The sequence below is a fragment of the Lutjanus erythropterus genome, chromosome 6 (assembly GCF_056507025.1).
Source record: "Lutjanus erythropterus isolate fLutEry1 chromosome 6, fLutEry1.hap2, whole genome shotgun sequence".
Classification (NCBI taxonomy): domain Eukaryota; kingdom Metazoa; phylum Chordata; class Actinopteri; order Lutjaniformes; family Lutjanidae; genus Lutjanus; species Lutjanus erythropterus.
Genome location: NC_139322.1, coordinates 4,070,604 through 4,087,329, shown reverse-complemented (window position 1 = coordinate 4,087,329; position 16,726 = coordinate 4,070,604). Strand labels below are relative to the sequence as shown.

Below are 16,726 nucleotides of genomic sequence, written 5' to 3'. Positions count from 1 at the left end.
ATTTATTTATGAATTCAGCGAATGAGTTTCGATTTTGTTGCCAGCTAGGTAACAACTATACGTTAACACGATATTGATAGCATGTTATCAGGGGCTTGTTAGCTTGCTAAGCATGATTTGGTGCTCGTTATGGCACTCAAGGCTTAACATCGTCCTAACCTGTTGTGTAATTTAGAACTACGCACTAATGGTCTGCGACGTGTGTATCGTGAGTATTGGAAGCAGTAACGTTACTCAGATTACTTACTTTAGTAGAAGTATCGATACCACTTTACCAAAACATTTCAAGTAAAACTCCACTATTCGAATTCTAGTTACGTAAATATAAAAACATTATAGAAAGAATATAAAGTAAAGATATGCAAGATAAGATATTTTATTAAAGTATTGGATTGTTGATGCCATACTGTTAGGTAGTGCAGTCTACAACGGAATATCATATTTTATTGACTGATCATTGGCTTGTATGTAGAAAACTTAAATAAAACTTAAAAACTTAATCTGCAAAGTAACTGTTACTGTGTAAATAAATGGAGTTGGGTAAGAGGTGCCTCATCTGAAGTGTAGAATACAAACGTATTTAATAAAAATACTCAAGAAAGGTACCTCAAAACCGTTTTCAAATAGAGTACTAGAGTAAATGTACTTAGTTGCTTTCTACTACTGATCATTAACAAGTGTTTGTACCTGTGCTACTGGTGAATCCAGATTAGAAAATAAGAAATAGTTATGGTATAGGGCTTAACTTTAAGCAAAAAAAACAACAACTTATGATTATTTAGACAGACATTGCATCAAGATTTTAGTGGGAATTGTAACTTATGTGTTTCATGTTCACCGGAAAAACAAATAAACCAAAAAAAATAAAATAATAATGATAAAAATAAAAACAATGTGATTTTTGCTGGGATCTATACCAAACAAACACGTTCCCATTCATCTGGAAGATATGACTTGAAGACCAGCACCACAATCCTTAATTTGTAATGATATGCTGTGACATGTACTTTTATCAAAACATGGCAGCTCCTGTGATTTAGATATTACACTCATATTGAGACTTTGATAGTATTTAAATAAATTGTTTAAATTGTTCAGCCTTAGCGTGGTGTAAAAAAGTGCTGTAGTTCTCTCCAAAATGAAGAGTAGAAGTGTAAAGTTGTGTTCAGTAGAAATGCTTATTAAGTATTTCAAAATTGTATTTAAGTAGACTACTTGGGCAAATGTACTCAGCTGCTTTCCACTGCCATCCAATCACAAATGGTTGCTCCTGTACCTGAGAATGCAGATAATGGCAGCTAAAAATAGGTGGTTATTAAATAGTTTTGATTCTGACCGTTAAAGTGGAATCATATTATAATCCTGTTTATGTCTTTTCAGAGTAGAAATTGTCAATTCAAGAATCTCTTCTGATCTGGCTGCTTGGTTCCACCATGAACGTGTTTGACCGCAACATCAACTTTGATGCCCTCTTCAAGTTCTCCCAGATGTACGTAAGCATGCAGAAGATAGGTGTATCAGTCATGACTCAAGTTTCCATTGTCCTGCCCTGCTCACTGTAATCTTTTTTTGTAGATCTCATTCCACCCAGGTGCACTTGAAGAATGTGTACTCCAGCCTGGCAGTTTGTATGTTTGTGGCTGCAGCTGGCTCCTATGTCCATGTCGTCACACGCCTCTTTCAGGTAAAACTCAGAATACAACTGAACATATCTGTCCAGGTTGATCCTTACATCAATGCAAATGGTTCCCTTATGCAAAGCACAGACAAGAGACCCTTATCCTACCTAATTTAACTTAATTTGCACATTAAGTTACATTAAGTTAGCCTGTTGGCTGAAACAATTTAAGGTGGAAAAATATAACTTATTGCAGTGGTAAAATGATGCAATGTTGGCAACTTTGTGGATGACTTCTTTTAAAGCCCAGCTTTATCCAAGTTCAGTGTTTATCCATCAGTGGTTGCAAGCTGCCCAAATTGTAATGCATCCATTTCCATGATTCTTTTAGTCAGTAGATGAGTTAAACAATAACCACCTCAAGAGTATTTATTTGTGTCATGATTTTACCGGTGGTAGTCTTTGTTTTAGACCAGATGGGGGAAACCCTGAAATCATTGTCTTTTGTGAAGTTTAAATTCCTTGGTTATTTACAGGGAGCATTGTCACCACTCAGCCACTGAGACTATGCTTTGTTTCGTATTCACTTCTATCCATGTTTCATGTGATAACAGTGTGTGTTTGTGCCTGTGGAAGACAGTTGCACTGAGTTAAACACACTGCATGTGCTGGATATCCTGCACCTGGACCTTGAGATCATTGTTACTACCGGCTATCCCCGTTGTCACTGTGCAGTCTACAATTGTAGAAGACTACTGAATGTATTATGGATGAAAGGCTGATGATGAAATTCTTCTTTCCATGGCCTCAACATGGATTATCAGATTTGGAAAAAGTTTGGTAAAAAAGTGCCACAAAAGGTGTAAAAAAAAAAAACCCTCAACAAAATCACCAACTGTTGAGCTTCAAATGCCCAAAACAGTGTTCATATGCTCTGCTGGGACATTTAACATGTTACAAGTACCACAGGTCAAAGTACAGGTCTGTGCTTTAAATCAAAATCACTGTACGATAAAACGTTCAAGATAAGACAGAACTTGATTCACCTGGAAGATATTTTTTTGTCTTAACATTTTATGAGGATCAGGCTGATTCAGAAATATTAAAGGTTAATCTCATCTTATTCAACCTGCTGCTGTGATAAACTGTCACTTTTTAAAAGGAGGAAAACGTATGAAAATTATGTTAGAAAGAACTCTGTGCTCAAGCTTCAGACAGGATTGGGATGTTACAGAACTCAACGCAATAAATGAGTGTTTATTCTGCATTCATGTGCTGTCAGATAATCAGAAAAAATAGTTCCTGGGAAAATTCACCTGAACATCCCCTCAAGTCAGAACAACAGTTTGATTCAGGACCTGCTGAGTCGTTGACATCATAAATGCAGAAACATGGCAGACCAAAGTAGTTCTGGTTGATACCTTTTTATTAATTCACATATTACATAACAGTGTTTTGCTCAAACATATTTTTTAAAATGGTAATAGGTGGGGCAGGGTATTGCTAAAAAACATTCTCTACCACTAATGATACCTTGGCTTCCATATCTGTTTCTAAACAATACTTTTTTGATACAAATTTTATAAAATACATTTTAACAAGAGGAACATTACATTGCACACTGTAGTGTAATTACTCACTTTACAGGAAGAAGCTGAGAGCAGCTGGAGAAACTGTTTTTACTCTGAGCACTTTACTCAACCTGGATAACTGGACTAAAACGAAGATGGAATATATGTACAATTTTGAACTACATGAAAATATCAGTATCTGTCAAGTGCAGCATTAGTATGATAGTCACAGTTCTTATGCCCCGTCTTTACCTCTTGCCCTTGCTCTCAGGGCGGCATACTGTCTGTGCTCGGCTCCCTTGGGTTGATGTTTTGGCTCGCCATGACGCCACACAACCCTGAGACGGAGAAGAAGAGGCTGGCTATCCTCGCTGGATTTGCCTTCCTCACAGGTAAAGTGACGATGTTGTGGGCACATCGCAAGTATGATTATTTCTGTGCATGTGATCAGAGCTGTCTTTGTTCACTTAAAGTCATGTCAGAGTCTAAATCTGGTGTTTGCCTTCCTCCCCAGGTGTTGGCCTTGGCCCCACACTGGACTTTGTCATCGCTGTCAATCCGAGGTATGCAAAAGGTTACTCAGTGTTAAACATCTGAGAATAAGCAGCTAACAGACAGCTGGATAGGAGTTAAACTTTGTAACCATGAAGCATTGATTTTAAAATGGCAGTGAGAAGAGTATTGTGTGACGATTGATAGCCATCTGTCTGTGGATCTGTACACGCCTCATTGAAAGTTTAGATTTATTGACAACTTACCGTTTTTTGTGGTTTGTTTCCCCTCAGCATCATTGTAACGGCTTTCATGGGAACCTCAGTGATTTTCATCTGCTTCACTCTCAGCGCTCTCTACGCCAAACGCAGGACATACCTGTTCCTTGGAGGTAAAGGCAGTTTATTAACGCTGTGACACTGTGCACTTCTCTTCTCAACCTTTTATTAATATAATCAAGTTAGTTTATTTATAGCACAGTTTAAACAACCTGCAGTTGACCAAAATGCTTTACACAGTAACAAAAAAAAAACACAATAACAAAGAATACACGAAGACAGATATTGGCATATATAGAATGTATAAGAAAGCCAGAGAAATCAAGTGCGTTTTAGCCTGAATTTGAAACATTCAATGTTTGGGGCAGATTGAATGTGAAAAAGAGGAAAACAAACTAAACATTTACGCCTCAAACGACTCTGAGGGATGGACAACAACAGCTTATCTGATGATTGCAGTGTTCTAGGTGGACAGGTCTCTCAGTTGAGCTGGAGCTTGCACATGGAAATCTTTAAAAACAAAAGTAAAATCTTGTATTCCAGTCTAAATTTTATGACAACCAGTGCAACAGCATTAAAAATTGGCATATTAAGGCATGATTTTCTAGATTTTGTTAGCAGACGTGCTGCCGAATCTTTGCACCAACTGAAAGTGTGACAGAGAAGTCTGACTCCAAGTTATTGCACGTTGCAATAGTCCATGTGAGATGAAATAATATTATTAATAATAATAATAAACTTTATTTATATATTACTTTTTATAACAGAATGCAGCTCAAAGTGCACAAGAGGGGAAAAAAGACAAGAAAAAAAAAAAATCAATACTCACATAACAATTGAAGTTGAAAAATGAGAGTTAAAATCTAAGGAAATCCTTAAGAAATAAAATTTGGATGATACTAGGAATAAAAACATGTAAACATGTGAAATAAAGGTAGGAATTAATGTATGCAGTCTGTAAAAGGAAATGTCTTTACCTTGCTTAAAACGCTAAGAAAGTCAGAAGATGATTTAACACCAGCGTTTATCTGTTTTCTGTGTCAAATTTGGTATCAGGTTCAAATAAAATAACCTACAACACAAACACAATAAAATAAAACATGGTTTAATGAACCAAACAGATTGTTTCCTTAAACCGAACTAATTTTTCCTCTCAGGCACACTGATGTCAGGCCTCTCCCTGCTGTTCCTCATGTCTCTGATGAACATGTTCTTTGGATCTGTGATGCTGTTTAAGGTAGCTGGACAAGTGGCACCGTTCCTCACTAAACATTTGCTCAGCTGTGTCTCATAATGTGCTGCGTAAATCATTTCAGTGTGATAATCTTTTGCGTATCTGTTCTGACAGGCTCACATGTACCTCGGGCTGCTCATCATGTGCGGCTTCGTCCTGTTCGACACTCAGCTCATCATTGAGAAAGCAGAGAACGGAGACAAGGACTATGTCTGGTGAGGACTTTTATTCTGTGAGCAAACCCCACCTGAGCTCTTATCTGTCGGCTCACAGCTCATAACCAAACAACATGCAAATACAGCAGCCAACAGTGAGGTTTACAGCTCAGCATCACCTCCTGAAAATATCGAAAGGCTTGTTCAAAGGAGATTTTCAGAGGTGCTATAGAAGCTCAGATGATGAATGGCTAACTTTAGCAACCAAATTAATGAAATAAAATTATTATTTTTGATAACAAAGTATTCTACAGATTATTATACACCAGGATCTTATATATTTCTCCCACAAAATTGCAATAAAACCTTGTGAATATAGCTGTTGTATTGTAATGGTAAATTTTAGGCTGTAGTTGCTACTTACATCTCCTGATATTTTTCTTTCCTGGGTATTTTCTGCACATGAGAGAAGCCGCTCTGTGTGTGACACTTTCATCGTAACATGAGTGAAGCTCTGGCTTTCACAAATAGACTGCAGAATTTTATTTTCTGTGGTTATCTTGAGCAAAACTTAGATAACACATGGACTTTGTAATTAGCCACCATATTGATTTATTTTCTTCACAAGCCATTACCTATAGCATAATTAACATCTATTTTTTAAACTTTCCTTCATGTCAACTAGCAGTCCCAGTGATTTATGTGAAATGCTAATGACACTAATTTGCGTCTGATCTGCTCTGTAGACTGGAAGCTTTCTTCTGCCGAGACGCTGAAGCATTTACGTCGTTGTAGGGAGAGTGAAAAAATCTTGCCACTTTAACACAAATCATGGTGTTTTTTTCCCCCCTAAAACTAACAAAGAGAGGCTTTCTGGCAGAATGCCCTGACGGCTAACTTCTTCCAATAGCAAAAATCACTACCACAAACATAACTGAGCATCTTTGGTTCGTTTAACTGGGCAGGTTTAATAAGAAAATGATGAACGCAGCGGCAACAGCTTCTTTTTATCTTCTCTCACATGTATAAACAGAACCTCCCCAAAAACTCCTGCGTTATGGAAACTCTGAGGGGACACAACACCTGAAACACGGAGGGCTTTTAAATCACGATGTTCAGATGACAGAGGACCTGTTGGTCAACGACTGTCAACCGTCTGTGATGAACGATGGCATTGTCCATCGGCCCAGCCCTTTTGTGTTGTTGTAGACTTTCACTTTTGGTTGAGCTTGAAATGATCCCAAACTTTGGACACTTTCTGTCATTTTCTCTGTCTGTCTCTTCTCTACACCCCTCACTGTTTTCTCTCTGTGCCTCCATTTTAAATCTGTTCCATCAAATCATGTCTCTGTCACGTGCAAAGAATTTGCAGTGATGATTTTTAGTAATCAAGTTACTTGAGTTTCTCAAAGATTAATTTCAGCCTTAATTAAATGTATTTGTTTTGGTTTTGGTATGGTTTTGTTTTGCTTCCTAAACTCACACGCAACAATTCTAAAACAAACTTCACTCACTTTTCTTTTGAAGGCACTGTGTCGACTTGTTCCTTGATTTCATCACCATCTTCAGGAAACTGATGGTCATCCTTGCCATGAACGATAAGGTACAGAGTGTATTCAGTTCTTCTCTTCTAAAAGTTAACACAGAAGTCTGCTCATATTCTGTATTTTTCTTATTGTCAACTAATCTAATGAAAAAAACAAAACCAATTATAATTAGTCCTGTACCACAGAGCACCATTATTGTCCGTAAACTATGAAAAACACATAAATGAGCCACACTGTCTCACTGAGTGACACGTTCTTCATCATGATGAACATCGACGCTGTAGTTTATTTTGAGTTGATTCCACATACGTCGTCCTGCTGCTGGAGATACTCACCAGTTCACCAAATCCACGACTGGAAATGGATCCAAACAATGCAACATTTACTCCTGTCTTAAATGATATTTGTTTAAAATTTACAGAGTCAGAGTGGTGCTTTTAAAAAGTGAAAGTATATATTTGTGAGCTGTTTTTAAAGATTTATGTCCTCAGTAGGAACCAGTTGTTGTGGGGTGAGAGACACAGACAAACACGTGGCTGGTTTTGTGAGATTCATGGGATTTTTTGACAATAACAAAATATAGGATGCAACACTTGATATTCCTGCAGGAGAGAGTTGTTTAAATGTCATTTTGAAACCGTTGGCTCGAACAAATCACAAAAAACAACATATTTTTTCACTTAGCTTCAGCAGAATGTAGTCATGCAGATACTTTTGGTTTCATTTTCTGAGGTTTTGAGATATCTGAGACTTGTGCCACCACCCCAGCACAATGGTGGCGAGGGGAATTCAGTTTGTGGTGCACAGAACATTGAGAAACAAAAGATATTTGAATGACTCAGCAGCAACATGATCAACAGATATCTGACCTACTCTCTACTTCTACTCCACCACATTTATTTACAGATATAGTTAATAGTTAGCTTCAGATTTTCCATTTAAAAAAAATCCACTAACACTCTAAAATACAATGTTTTATTAAAGATTAAATTTGTGGCTCCCAACATTTTGGCTTGAGACGTCTTAAAATATATCAGCGTGTGGCCGAGGCTCCTCTTCAAGTTATTTTTGGGTTTGTATCACTTCCATTAAAGAGACATTTCCCCTCTAAACTTCTCTTAAAGTTTTAGTTAAATGTCAAGTCTTAAAGGGGAAAATGTATGCAGTGTTTCACAAAAAACAAAGATGAATTCAGGTTTGTGTAGGAGAACTTTAGTTTTTTCTTTTTTTCCACTCCCATTAATCTTCTCACAACCCCTCGGATTTATCTTGTGACTCTCTGAAGGGGGGCTGACAACCACTGAGTTAAACTAAAAACTCCACATAAAGAAGATGAATCACCCGCCTGTAACAGTAAAATGCTGCTTACATATTAATGCATCAGTATTAACAAACTAATATTCTCATATTTAATAAGTCAACAGACAACATAAGTGGAAATATCCTAACAAAAAAGAAACCAAAAATCACACACACGTGAGGAACGTAACAAAAATCCACTGAAAAGAAAAGGGAACACACAAAACAAAACAGAAATTTAAAACAACTGTCACTCTGTCAAATATGTAACTGTGTGACAGATCGTCATTGGTCCGTACAGATCGGCCGCCACGGTTCGGCTCGCATGTGAAACCGCCGACTAAATTCAACCATCATAGTGTGAAATACAGTTTAAATGTCACTGTTACTTTTCAAAGTAATGATTCTCTAAATCCAGATGCAAAGTTCAAAGAGATTTTGTGTATTTTCAGCAGTGAAACAGTGAAACAGATCATTCTCTCATCATGGAAATGGATCATAAGTTTATGATGTTTGTTGTAAGTTTGGTGCTTTCTGCTGTCATCTTCTCTGTCTGTGAAACAGCCTTCAGTGTTGATTGGCTGTTACTGGTGACATCTAACCAATCAGATAGTGCTGTGGGAGGGACATCGAACGACACTAGAGAGTGCAGTAGAGTATTATAATATACTATGTATAATTAGAAATTCTAGAAAAAATACACTTTATAACAATAATACTTTTAATGCTATACTCTACTGTATTACAGTATAAATATATTGTATATTATAGTTATCATTATTATTACATCAAAGCCAAGTGCATATTTAAATCAATTCAGCTGTATGACTTAAAACTGTGATATAATCCACAGCACTGCTCACTAAAAAAACATAATCCTTTTGACGTATTGAAGAAAGTGTCATTAAGTTTATTAACTTCTGACTGAGAGCCCAGTCTAATAAAATACAGAATATCTCTTATTTACTGAGTATGAGAGGGAGTTAACGTTGATTTTCATGTTGTCAGAATTAAATGTTTGGACAATAGGTTTACAGAAAATATTGTAAATTTATATCACAATCCAGTAGGACTGCAATGAACAATTATTTGCAATTAATCTGTTGATTGATAAATCAATAAGTGGTTTGTTCTCTAAAATGTCAGAAATGGTTTTAAAAAAAACAAAACAAAACTGTTTTTTAAAGCTAAAGACGTCCTCAAATGTCTTGTTTTGTCCATAATCAAAAGACACTCAGTTTACTGTCACAAAGGACAAAAGAAACCGTAAAATATTCATATTTGAGGAGCTGAAATCAGAGAATTTGGACATGCTTAAAAAAATAAAAATAAATCAATAATCCAAATAAGATATTCCTGTAGTCGCCCCACAACAGGGAGGTTTTCAGTGTTACAGCAGCAAAGTGGAGCAAAAATATAAAGAAGCATCAATAAGAATTTAAAAATTAAATATAATAAATATAGCAAGAGGAAAAATATAAAATATGAACAGTGTAAACAAGAGAAATACAAAAATAGGAACAGTATATACAGTATAAGCAGACAGTCATTGCACAAAAATAATATTTATGTTGCATAGAATAATAATAATAATAATAATAATAATAATAATAATAATAATACACCTGATAATTGCACAGCTGGCAATTATTTTAAGTTATTTAGCAATCAGTTAATTGTTGCAGCTTTGCTTTTGAACTGTGTTGGAAAAGGGAAATCATAACTGTCAGCACATACTTTTAAACCACATCTGTCTGCATGACTTGATACCACTGGAGTAACATGAGAAAATATTTGAATTTCATTTCATTGAATTTCTTAACATTTAACGGATAAGAGTGATAATTCTGATTATTTGTCTGTTTTTCAGGACAAGAAGAAGGAGAAGAAGTAAAGAAGGTTTGAGTGGCTAAAAATTAAAATCAATCTGTCAGACAAGGCACAACTTGCAACGCACTTGGTGCTTTCACTCACTTTCTGTCTTCATTTATTGAATTAACTCCTCTGTGGTCTTATTATATTATTGCAAATTTCTGTTGATTTATTTTTTAAACTTACAACAAGGGTTGAATGTAAGTTTATGGTAAACTAATGCTAGTCCCACTATGGCTGTGAATGGAGAATAGACTAATGCTGCAGTGAACATGCTTGGCCTGTAGAGGGCAGCGTTGCCCTGTGAAGATTCCCAGGAGCTGAGCAGAAGATTTTCACTTTACTGTCATTTAGTGCCATAAATTAAAGACATGATAGGCTCCTTTTTTAGTGGGTCATGTGAGCTTCTGAGACAGATCTTTGTTTTATTTGAAGTTATGTAATTTCAGTCGTTGATTTGCTTATTTATAGTTTTCCTCAGTTCTCTTTAGTGGAGTGTCACAGGATGTGGTGTCCCAGGATTTTGACAACAGATTCCTCCCCCTCTGAAAAATGTCCCTGTAATTGTTTCATTCCCACAAATTTTGTTTTGTGACCAAGATTTTGAGTGAAGCCTGGTAATACTGACACTAACCACGAGAGCCTGTCAGGCTCGAGATGATCTTCACTAATTCAGACCGGTTTGTGGCCACTTGGTGGTCAGGATTTTGGACTTCTGGCCGGAGGGGTCGGTGCCATCTGTCCATATTTTCAACTTGGATCACAAAGACAGGCGAGTTATTCAGACCTCTCCCCCGTGTAAATTCTCTCTAAATATCTGTTGTCTAGAAATTAGTTTGCCAAATGATGATGATGTTAACCTTACGATTTTTTGAAAGTGTATACTGTGAAAAATTTATTTTATTGATGTAAAATTGAAGCTAATAATTTGATACATTTGCTCAAATAAATGTGTTGAACGTATTGAAACAAAGTGATCTCGTCTGATGTCACTCCAGCTGTGTAGGAAATCCTCTGACTGTACAGCAGCGTATTGATATACTGTGAAAAGTTTATTGCTATATAACAAGATGTTTTATACATTATTATGATGTACAAACTTATCATTGTTTATTACATGGCTTTGTTGAAAATTCAATTCTGATTGGTCAGTTACAGCATTCTAAGTCTGTTGTTTCTGTACAACAGACTGTTGCTATGGACACAGTTCTGATCATAGACTCTGGAGGAGCAATACATTCATTGTTAAATCACTAAAATCATTTTAAAATTAATATTAATATTTTGTGTCAAATTATTGATATTTTATGGTGCATAACCATGTAACAAGCAGGATAATGTACAGTAACCAAGTCCCTATCATGAAATAAACCCAGAAAATCAGTTTAAAATTTGTTTTGTGTCACACAAATGTGTGAGAAATATTGTTTTTGTTTTTATTTTGGTAAGTAACCATGAGGACACTAATTGTTGAAGTTTTGAAAGTGAAATTCTTTCTCATTCTTGCTTGATACACGACTCAAGGTGCTGTTGTCGTATTTTGTGCTTCATAATGCACCAACATTTTCAATGGAGACAGGTCTGGACTGCCCTCCGTGTTTTAGATGTTTCCCTGCTCCAACACACCTGATTCAAATGACCAGGTCATTACCAGGATTCTGCAGAGGCTTGATGAGCTTCACATTTGAATCAGGTGTGTTGGAGCAGAGAAACATCTAAAACATGCAGAGCAGTCGACTCCAAGGACCCCTGACAAACTCCTTGAATATTGCTATCAGATGAGTCTCAACCATGTCGGCTGACAAATCTCGTCCTCCTCACTCTGTTGGTGCTTCTGTCCAGCCGAGCAAACTCCCACACCGTTCTGCCTGGACACCTCTTCTTCAGCTGTTCCTGAGTCGACCTCTTCTCCTGAAGGTGATGTTTGTGGCAATTCAACTCCACACGTCTCCACATTTCTGAGTCACTGTGATCCCAGTTTGGTTCTTTTCCACGGGTTACTTACTCTGTCTCTCCACCAGATGTTTAGTATTCTCCTGAGGCAGCTGTTGATGAGTGTTTGCAGCCTGTTTGTTGTGTGTTTTGTTGTTCTCTCTGATCCATACATCATCGTCTGCCTCATGTTGGAGTTAATGATGCATGTTGTGGTGTTGATTGTGATGTTGTTTTGATCTCTAGACTCTCCTGAGCCTGTCAGACACCAGTCTAACCTCACTGATCCCTCCACTGATGTCCACAACACTGCTGAGGTACGTGCGTCATTCTTCCTCTCACTCTCTGCCATATGAATATGTTCAGGTTTTGGACTTTTGATTGGCTAAAAATTAGCTGTTTGAGATTTAACTATTTACAGAAAACATAATCAGGATTAGTTGAGAATGAAAAAAAAATTATGAGTTGCAGCCCAAAAAGTGTCATTTAAGTACTTTTAGGCTTTTTAAACCAGATTAAGTCATGGTTTAATTTTAAATTGTTGCACCAAACATTAAAACTAGCTTTATATTAACAAAGATTTAAACCTCAGTTTCATTTTTGTTCTAAAAGTCCAACTTTAATTTAACATATGATCCTGTACTAAATTTAAACTTAAGGAGTTTTAACTTCACTGCCTTTTAAGATGAATTGAGCAAAACAATTACTTTCCTTGAAGAAAGTTAAGAGACAAACTTAACTGAGTTTCATGTGCCTTTTTTTTTCTTTAACTCCAGTTTATAATTCAGGCATCTCAAAGTAGAAATTAGAGCTTCTCTGCTCAGCCGTCATGAGTAGGCTAACTGACTTTTGTTATCTAGCAAACAATGAAATCTTAAAGGTACAGTTTACCCAAAATAAAATACATATTTTTCCTCTGGCCTTTAGTTCTCTGTATCATCTTTGATAGTTTTAGTGTGAGTTGCAGAGTTTGGGAGATTTTGGATGTAGAGTTGTCGGCCTTCTCTTTAATATAATGGGACTAAATGGGACCAAAAATACATTTGAAAAATTAAAAACTCTCTCTCACCAAAAAATTGTGACCCAGTAAATCAAGATAATCCACAGACCTTATTGTGAGCCGTTTCATGTAGGAACTATTTTCTTTCTAGTACAAAGAAAGTAGTTCCAGCATGTAGTGGAAATTCTGAAGAATGTTTCACTCAGACACTGAAGAAGAGTTCAGGAGTCCCAGATGACTTACAGAGGAGTATTTAATGAAGCTCGATTATTGTGACTGCCAACCCAATTCTGAAGGTTACTTCTCATGTGAAGATATTTAACTATCTCTCGACATGCCCTGGAATCCTGCTCATTACCTTGTATGGACCTGATGTGTCTATATGTGCGCACAAATTCTATTGGACATAAGTGAAAAACAAGAAGCCGTGCACCTCTTTGCTGTAACTCAACATATCCGTCGGCCTTGCTCATGTATTTTGACCTGCTATAAAGCGTGAAGACAGTTTGTCTGCTAGATAAGCTGTGACCCTGGGAAAAAGAGACCCAGGGAACCTTCTAAGAGCGAGTGAGTCCACAACACAGGAGATTCGACTCTAGAATGAAAGTAGTGGTATTATTTGTCCGACTTGTCCCTTTTTAATTTGCAACATGGATTTTGAAAAGTGCTCTATAAATTATTATTTGATTCTTATTCATTTTGAACATTTAAAAAAGTAAAATATATGTTGGAAAAAAAACCAAATGAATAAATAATGGGCAGACTTACAATGAGAAACATAAATTAACTTAAAACTAATAATTTGATGTCTGAAAGGGAAGCAAGAAGCAACGAGCTTGTCTAGCTCTACCCCTAATCTATAAATAATCAATCCATGATATAAATCCAGTCTTCTTCCCATAATTACACCACTGTGCTTCTTAATAGCCCATATCGCTGTATGAAAACTTATAACTTATATTAATGATTTATAGTTTTTACAACCTAGTAATTACCTATTATAAAGCCTTTATAAGGGTTGTCTTATTGTGAAGTGGTAACAATTAGTTCCTTCATGAAACTGCTCACATCGAGATGTGTGGATTATTTTGAGTAACTGGGTCATGATTTCTGAAGAGAGAGAGACATTACTGTTTAGTTCTGTATTTTTTGCTCTTTCCTTTGAGCACCAGGGGCTGAGTGCCATTTAGTTCCATCATACTGGAGAGAAGGCAGACGTCTGTACAGCTGATATCTCCAAAACAATCTAGATGGATAAATGCCACTGCAGGTAAGAGGAAATGTATGTATTTTTGATTGTGGGGTGACCTGTCCCTTTAAATTCCATCATTCAGCGTTACAGAAGTGGAAGAAGAAGTCACAGCATTTATGTAACTCTATCGTCTGTAATTGATGCCACCGTCCAAAATGACGTGTTCACACAGAGAACTAAATCAAAACATTTTAATTAGAAAGTTGAAAAAACGGCAGTAGGTACATAGGACCTCTATTGGCTAGGGAACGAACAGCAACAGAGATGTTGAAATACATATGAACATAATCTACTAAGCGAGGAGACGGCAATTTTCACAGAAAGATTACAAAAAAAAAGATGATGTACATTTAAAATAAATAAATAATAGAAATACATATTCATTGAATAGTGTAGCCATTTCTCTTATCTATGTTATTATTGCTGGTATATATTACCTTTAAATGTATTATGATTTAAAACAGACATATTCTGACAACCTTCCTCGGTCGTAAAACAATATCAACATGATCAATAAAAATCGTTTATACATTTAAAATCGTGATGCATGATGAGTTTTAGCGATAAAGAATCACAGACATGAACATTCATTTTTTTTAGGAGCTCCATGTTTTGTTTTGTTTTCTTCCCTCCAAATACATTGTGTTGAAATGATGTCGAACAGAACGGACGTATTGATACAGTACAGAACTGATCAGCGCTTCAAAGATCCGTCTACCGGGATGAGAAAAACAAAAGACAAGTTGCTGAACAACTACCAGGAGTGACAACGTTTGTGCTAATCATTAGCTTAGCCATGCGTTTTGTAGTCCTGTACACATGAATCAAAGAGAAGTGTCCACAGTCAAGTCTGATTGTGAAAAAAGTGAACAACCTAGATTATTTGGGTGGCTTTTGGCTTCATGTTTATTGAAAATCCTGAGGAGAAGTCTATCGATCTATCGTTCCAGTTGCAACAAAGAATCAGCTGATGAGACGGCGTCATCAGGACATCAACGCGGCACAGTTTCTTTTCCTCAAAGGTGGCGGCGGCGGGTCAGCAGCAGCATCACAGTACAGCCAGGACACGCGATCAGAGCGGTGCTGGCTCTCATTGTCTGTCTCCGTCCTTCCTCCCTCCGTCCGTCCTTGGCCGGATCATCCTTGGCTGCCGCAGGACGACAGACTGTCGTACAGAGAATCGCTGAGCGACTCGGGGGTCTCCAGGACCTGAGGGCGGCTCGGGGAGAGGGCTTCCTCCGGACGCTCCCTGAGCAGCTCCAGCCCCGCCTCCCGGCTCATCTCGGGGACGCTGGGAGTGCGAGTCTTCCCCCTGCGGCTCATCCCCGTCTGCGCGGGGACTGGCAGGCTGCCCGGGTCGACCACCCGGCTGGAGGAGGGGCCGCCGGCCTTCATGCCCTGAATGATGCAGAGAGGTGGGAAACATTTTAGGTCACACGTTTCATCTTATGTAACGCTTCAGGTGCAAAAAAAACCAAAGTGGGTTAGAGAAATCACCACATTGTGAATCTTTAATATTCAGCTAATTAATAATTTCTAAAGGGAGAATGCGCTACAGTGTTTTTACATTATGTAAGATGTGAGTGCAGATTTAAAAATGTATCTCTACTTTACTGCCTGCAAAGTATTTTCAGTCTGTAAGTGACCCAGATAATTCTTTTCTGCACAATCCTGCCCACCAGGTTTTCAACAGGAAAACGCAGAACACATTAATTTGGAGAGAAAACAAAGAATGACTTGCAAAGTTACGACAATAATATTGTTATTCTGATTTCATCTACAGCAGGTCTGTCTGTCCTGGAGGAGGAATCCTTCCTGTGTTTCTCTTCCTGAGGTTTCTTCCATATTTTTAAAGAGACAGTTCACCTCAGAATCAAAATTCCATATTTTTCCTGGGGCCTGTATTGTGTGAGTTGCAGATTTTGGAGATATCTGCTGTGCAGAGGTCTGCTTTCTCTCCAATATAATGGGACTAGATGGCCTGTGGTGCTCAGAGCACCAAAAATAGACATTTGAAAAACTCTAAAGCAATGTCATTCTCCAAAAATCATGTCCTGGTTTCTTAAGATGATCCACAGACCTTGTTGTGAGCAGTTTGTTGTTGGAACTATGTTTTCTCTAGTAGAAAGAAAGTAGTTCCTACATGAAACTGCTCACAACAGGATTTGTAGATCATCTTGTGTAACCAGGTCATGAATCCTGGAAGGAGACACTTGTTTTGAATTTTTGAAATTAATTTTTCCATATAGTCTCATTATATCGTGGAAGGCAGAACTCTGCAGCTACAGGCCAGAAGAGAAATCTGGATTTTTGATTTTTGGATGAACTGTTCCTTTAAATCGTTCTTTTACAGGGAGTTTTTCCTTTATGAGGGTCTAAGAATGGAGTGTGACAATCATAGAGCGATTTATGATATTGGGCTGTATAAAAAAAAATGACTTGTAAGAAAACTAATTTTCCAAATTGTTAAATGAAG

General features: G+C 37.2%; 2 protein-coding genes across 2 annotated transcripts in view; one reads left to right on the top strand and one right to left on the bottom strand.

The window, feature by feature from the left end:
• Positions 1-1,334: 1,334 nt before the first annotated feature.
• Positions 1,335-11,039, top strand: tmbim6 (transmembrane BAX inhibitor motif containing 6). The gene is made up of 9 exons (XM_084720293.1): positions 1,335-1,489; positions 1,576-1,684; positions 3,461-3,581; positions 3,704-3,752; positions 3,975-4,072; positions 5,117-5,196; positions 5,308-5,408; positions 6,876-6,951; positions 10,065-11,039. Exons 1-9 carry the CDS (start codon positions 1,434-1,436, stop codon positions 10,086-10,088), a joined length of 714 nt encoding a protein of 237 aa, XP_084576419.1. The 5' UTR covers positions 1,335-1,433; the 3' UTR covers positions 10,089-11,039.
• A 3,388-nt stretch (positions 11,040-14,427) lies between these two features.
• nckap5l (NCK-associated protein 5-like) overlaps positions 14,428-16,726 on the bottom strand; it is a 58,416-nt gene continuing 56,117 nt past the window's right edge. The window contains exon 14 of the mRNA XM_084720292.1: positions 14,428-15,648. Coding sequence (XP_084576418.1) covers positions 15,388-15,648 — 261 coding nt within the window. The 3' untranslated portion in view covers positions 14,428-15,387. The remainder of the gene's footprint in view (positions 15,649-16,726) is intronic.

Bases quoted from the DNA above. Each gene is read 5' to 3' on its own strand.
- tmbim6 (XM_084720293.1), top strand. From the start codon at position 1,434: ATGAACGTGTTTGACCGCAACATCAACTTTGATGCCCTCTTCAAGTTC. The intron at 1,490-1,575 runs GTACGTAAGCAT...CTTTTTTTGTAG, and splicing joins CTCTTCAAGTTCTCCCAGAT to ATCTCATTCCACCCAGGTGC. The intron at 1,685-3,460 runs GTAAAACTCAGA...CCTTGCTCTCAG, and splicing joins TCGTCACACGCCTCTTTCAG to GGCGGCATACTGTCTGTGCT.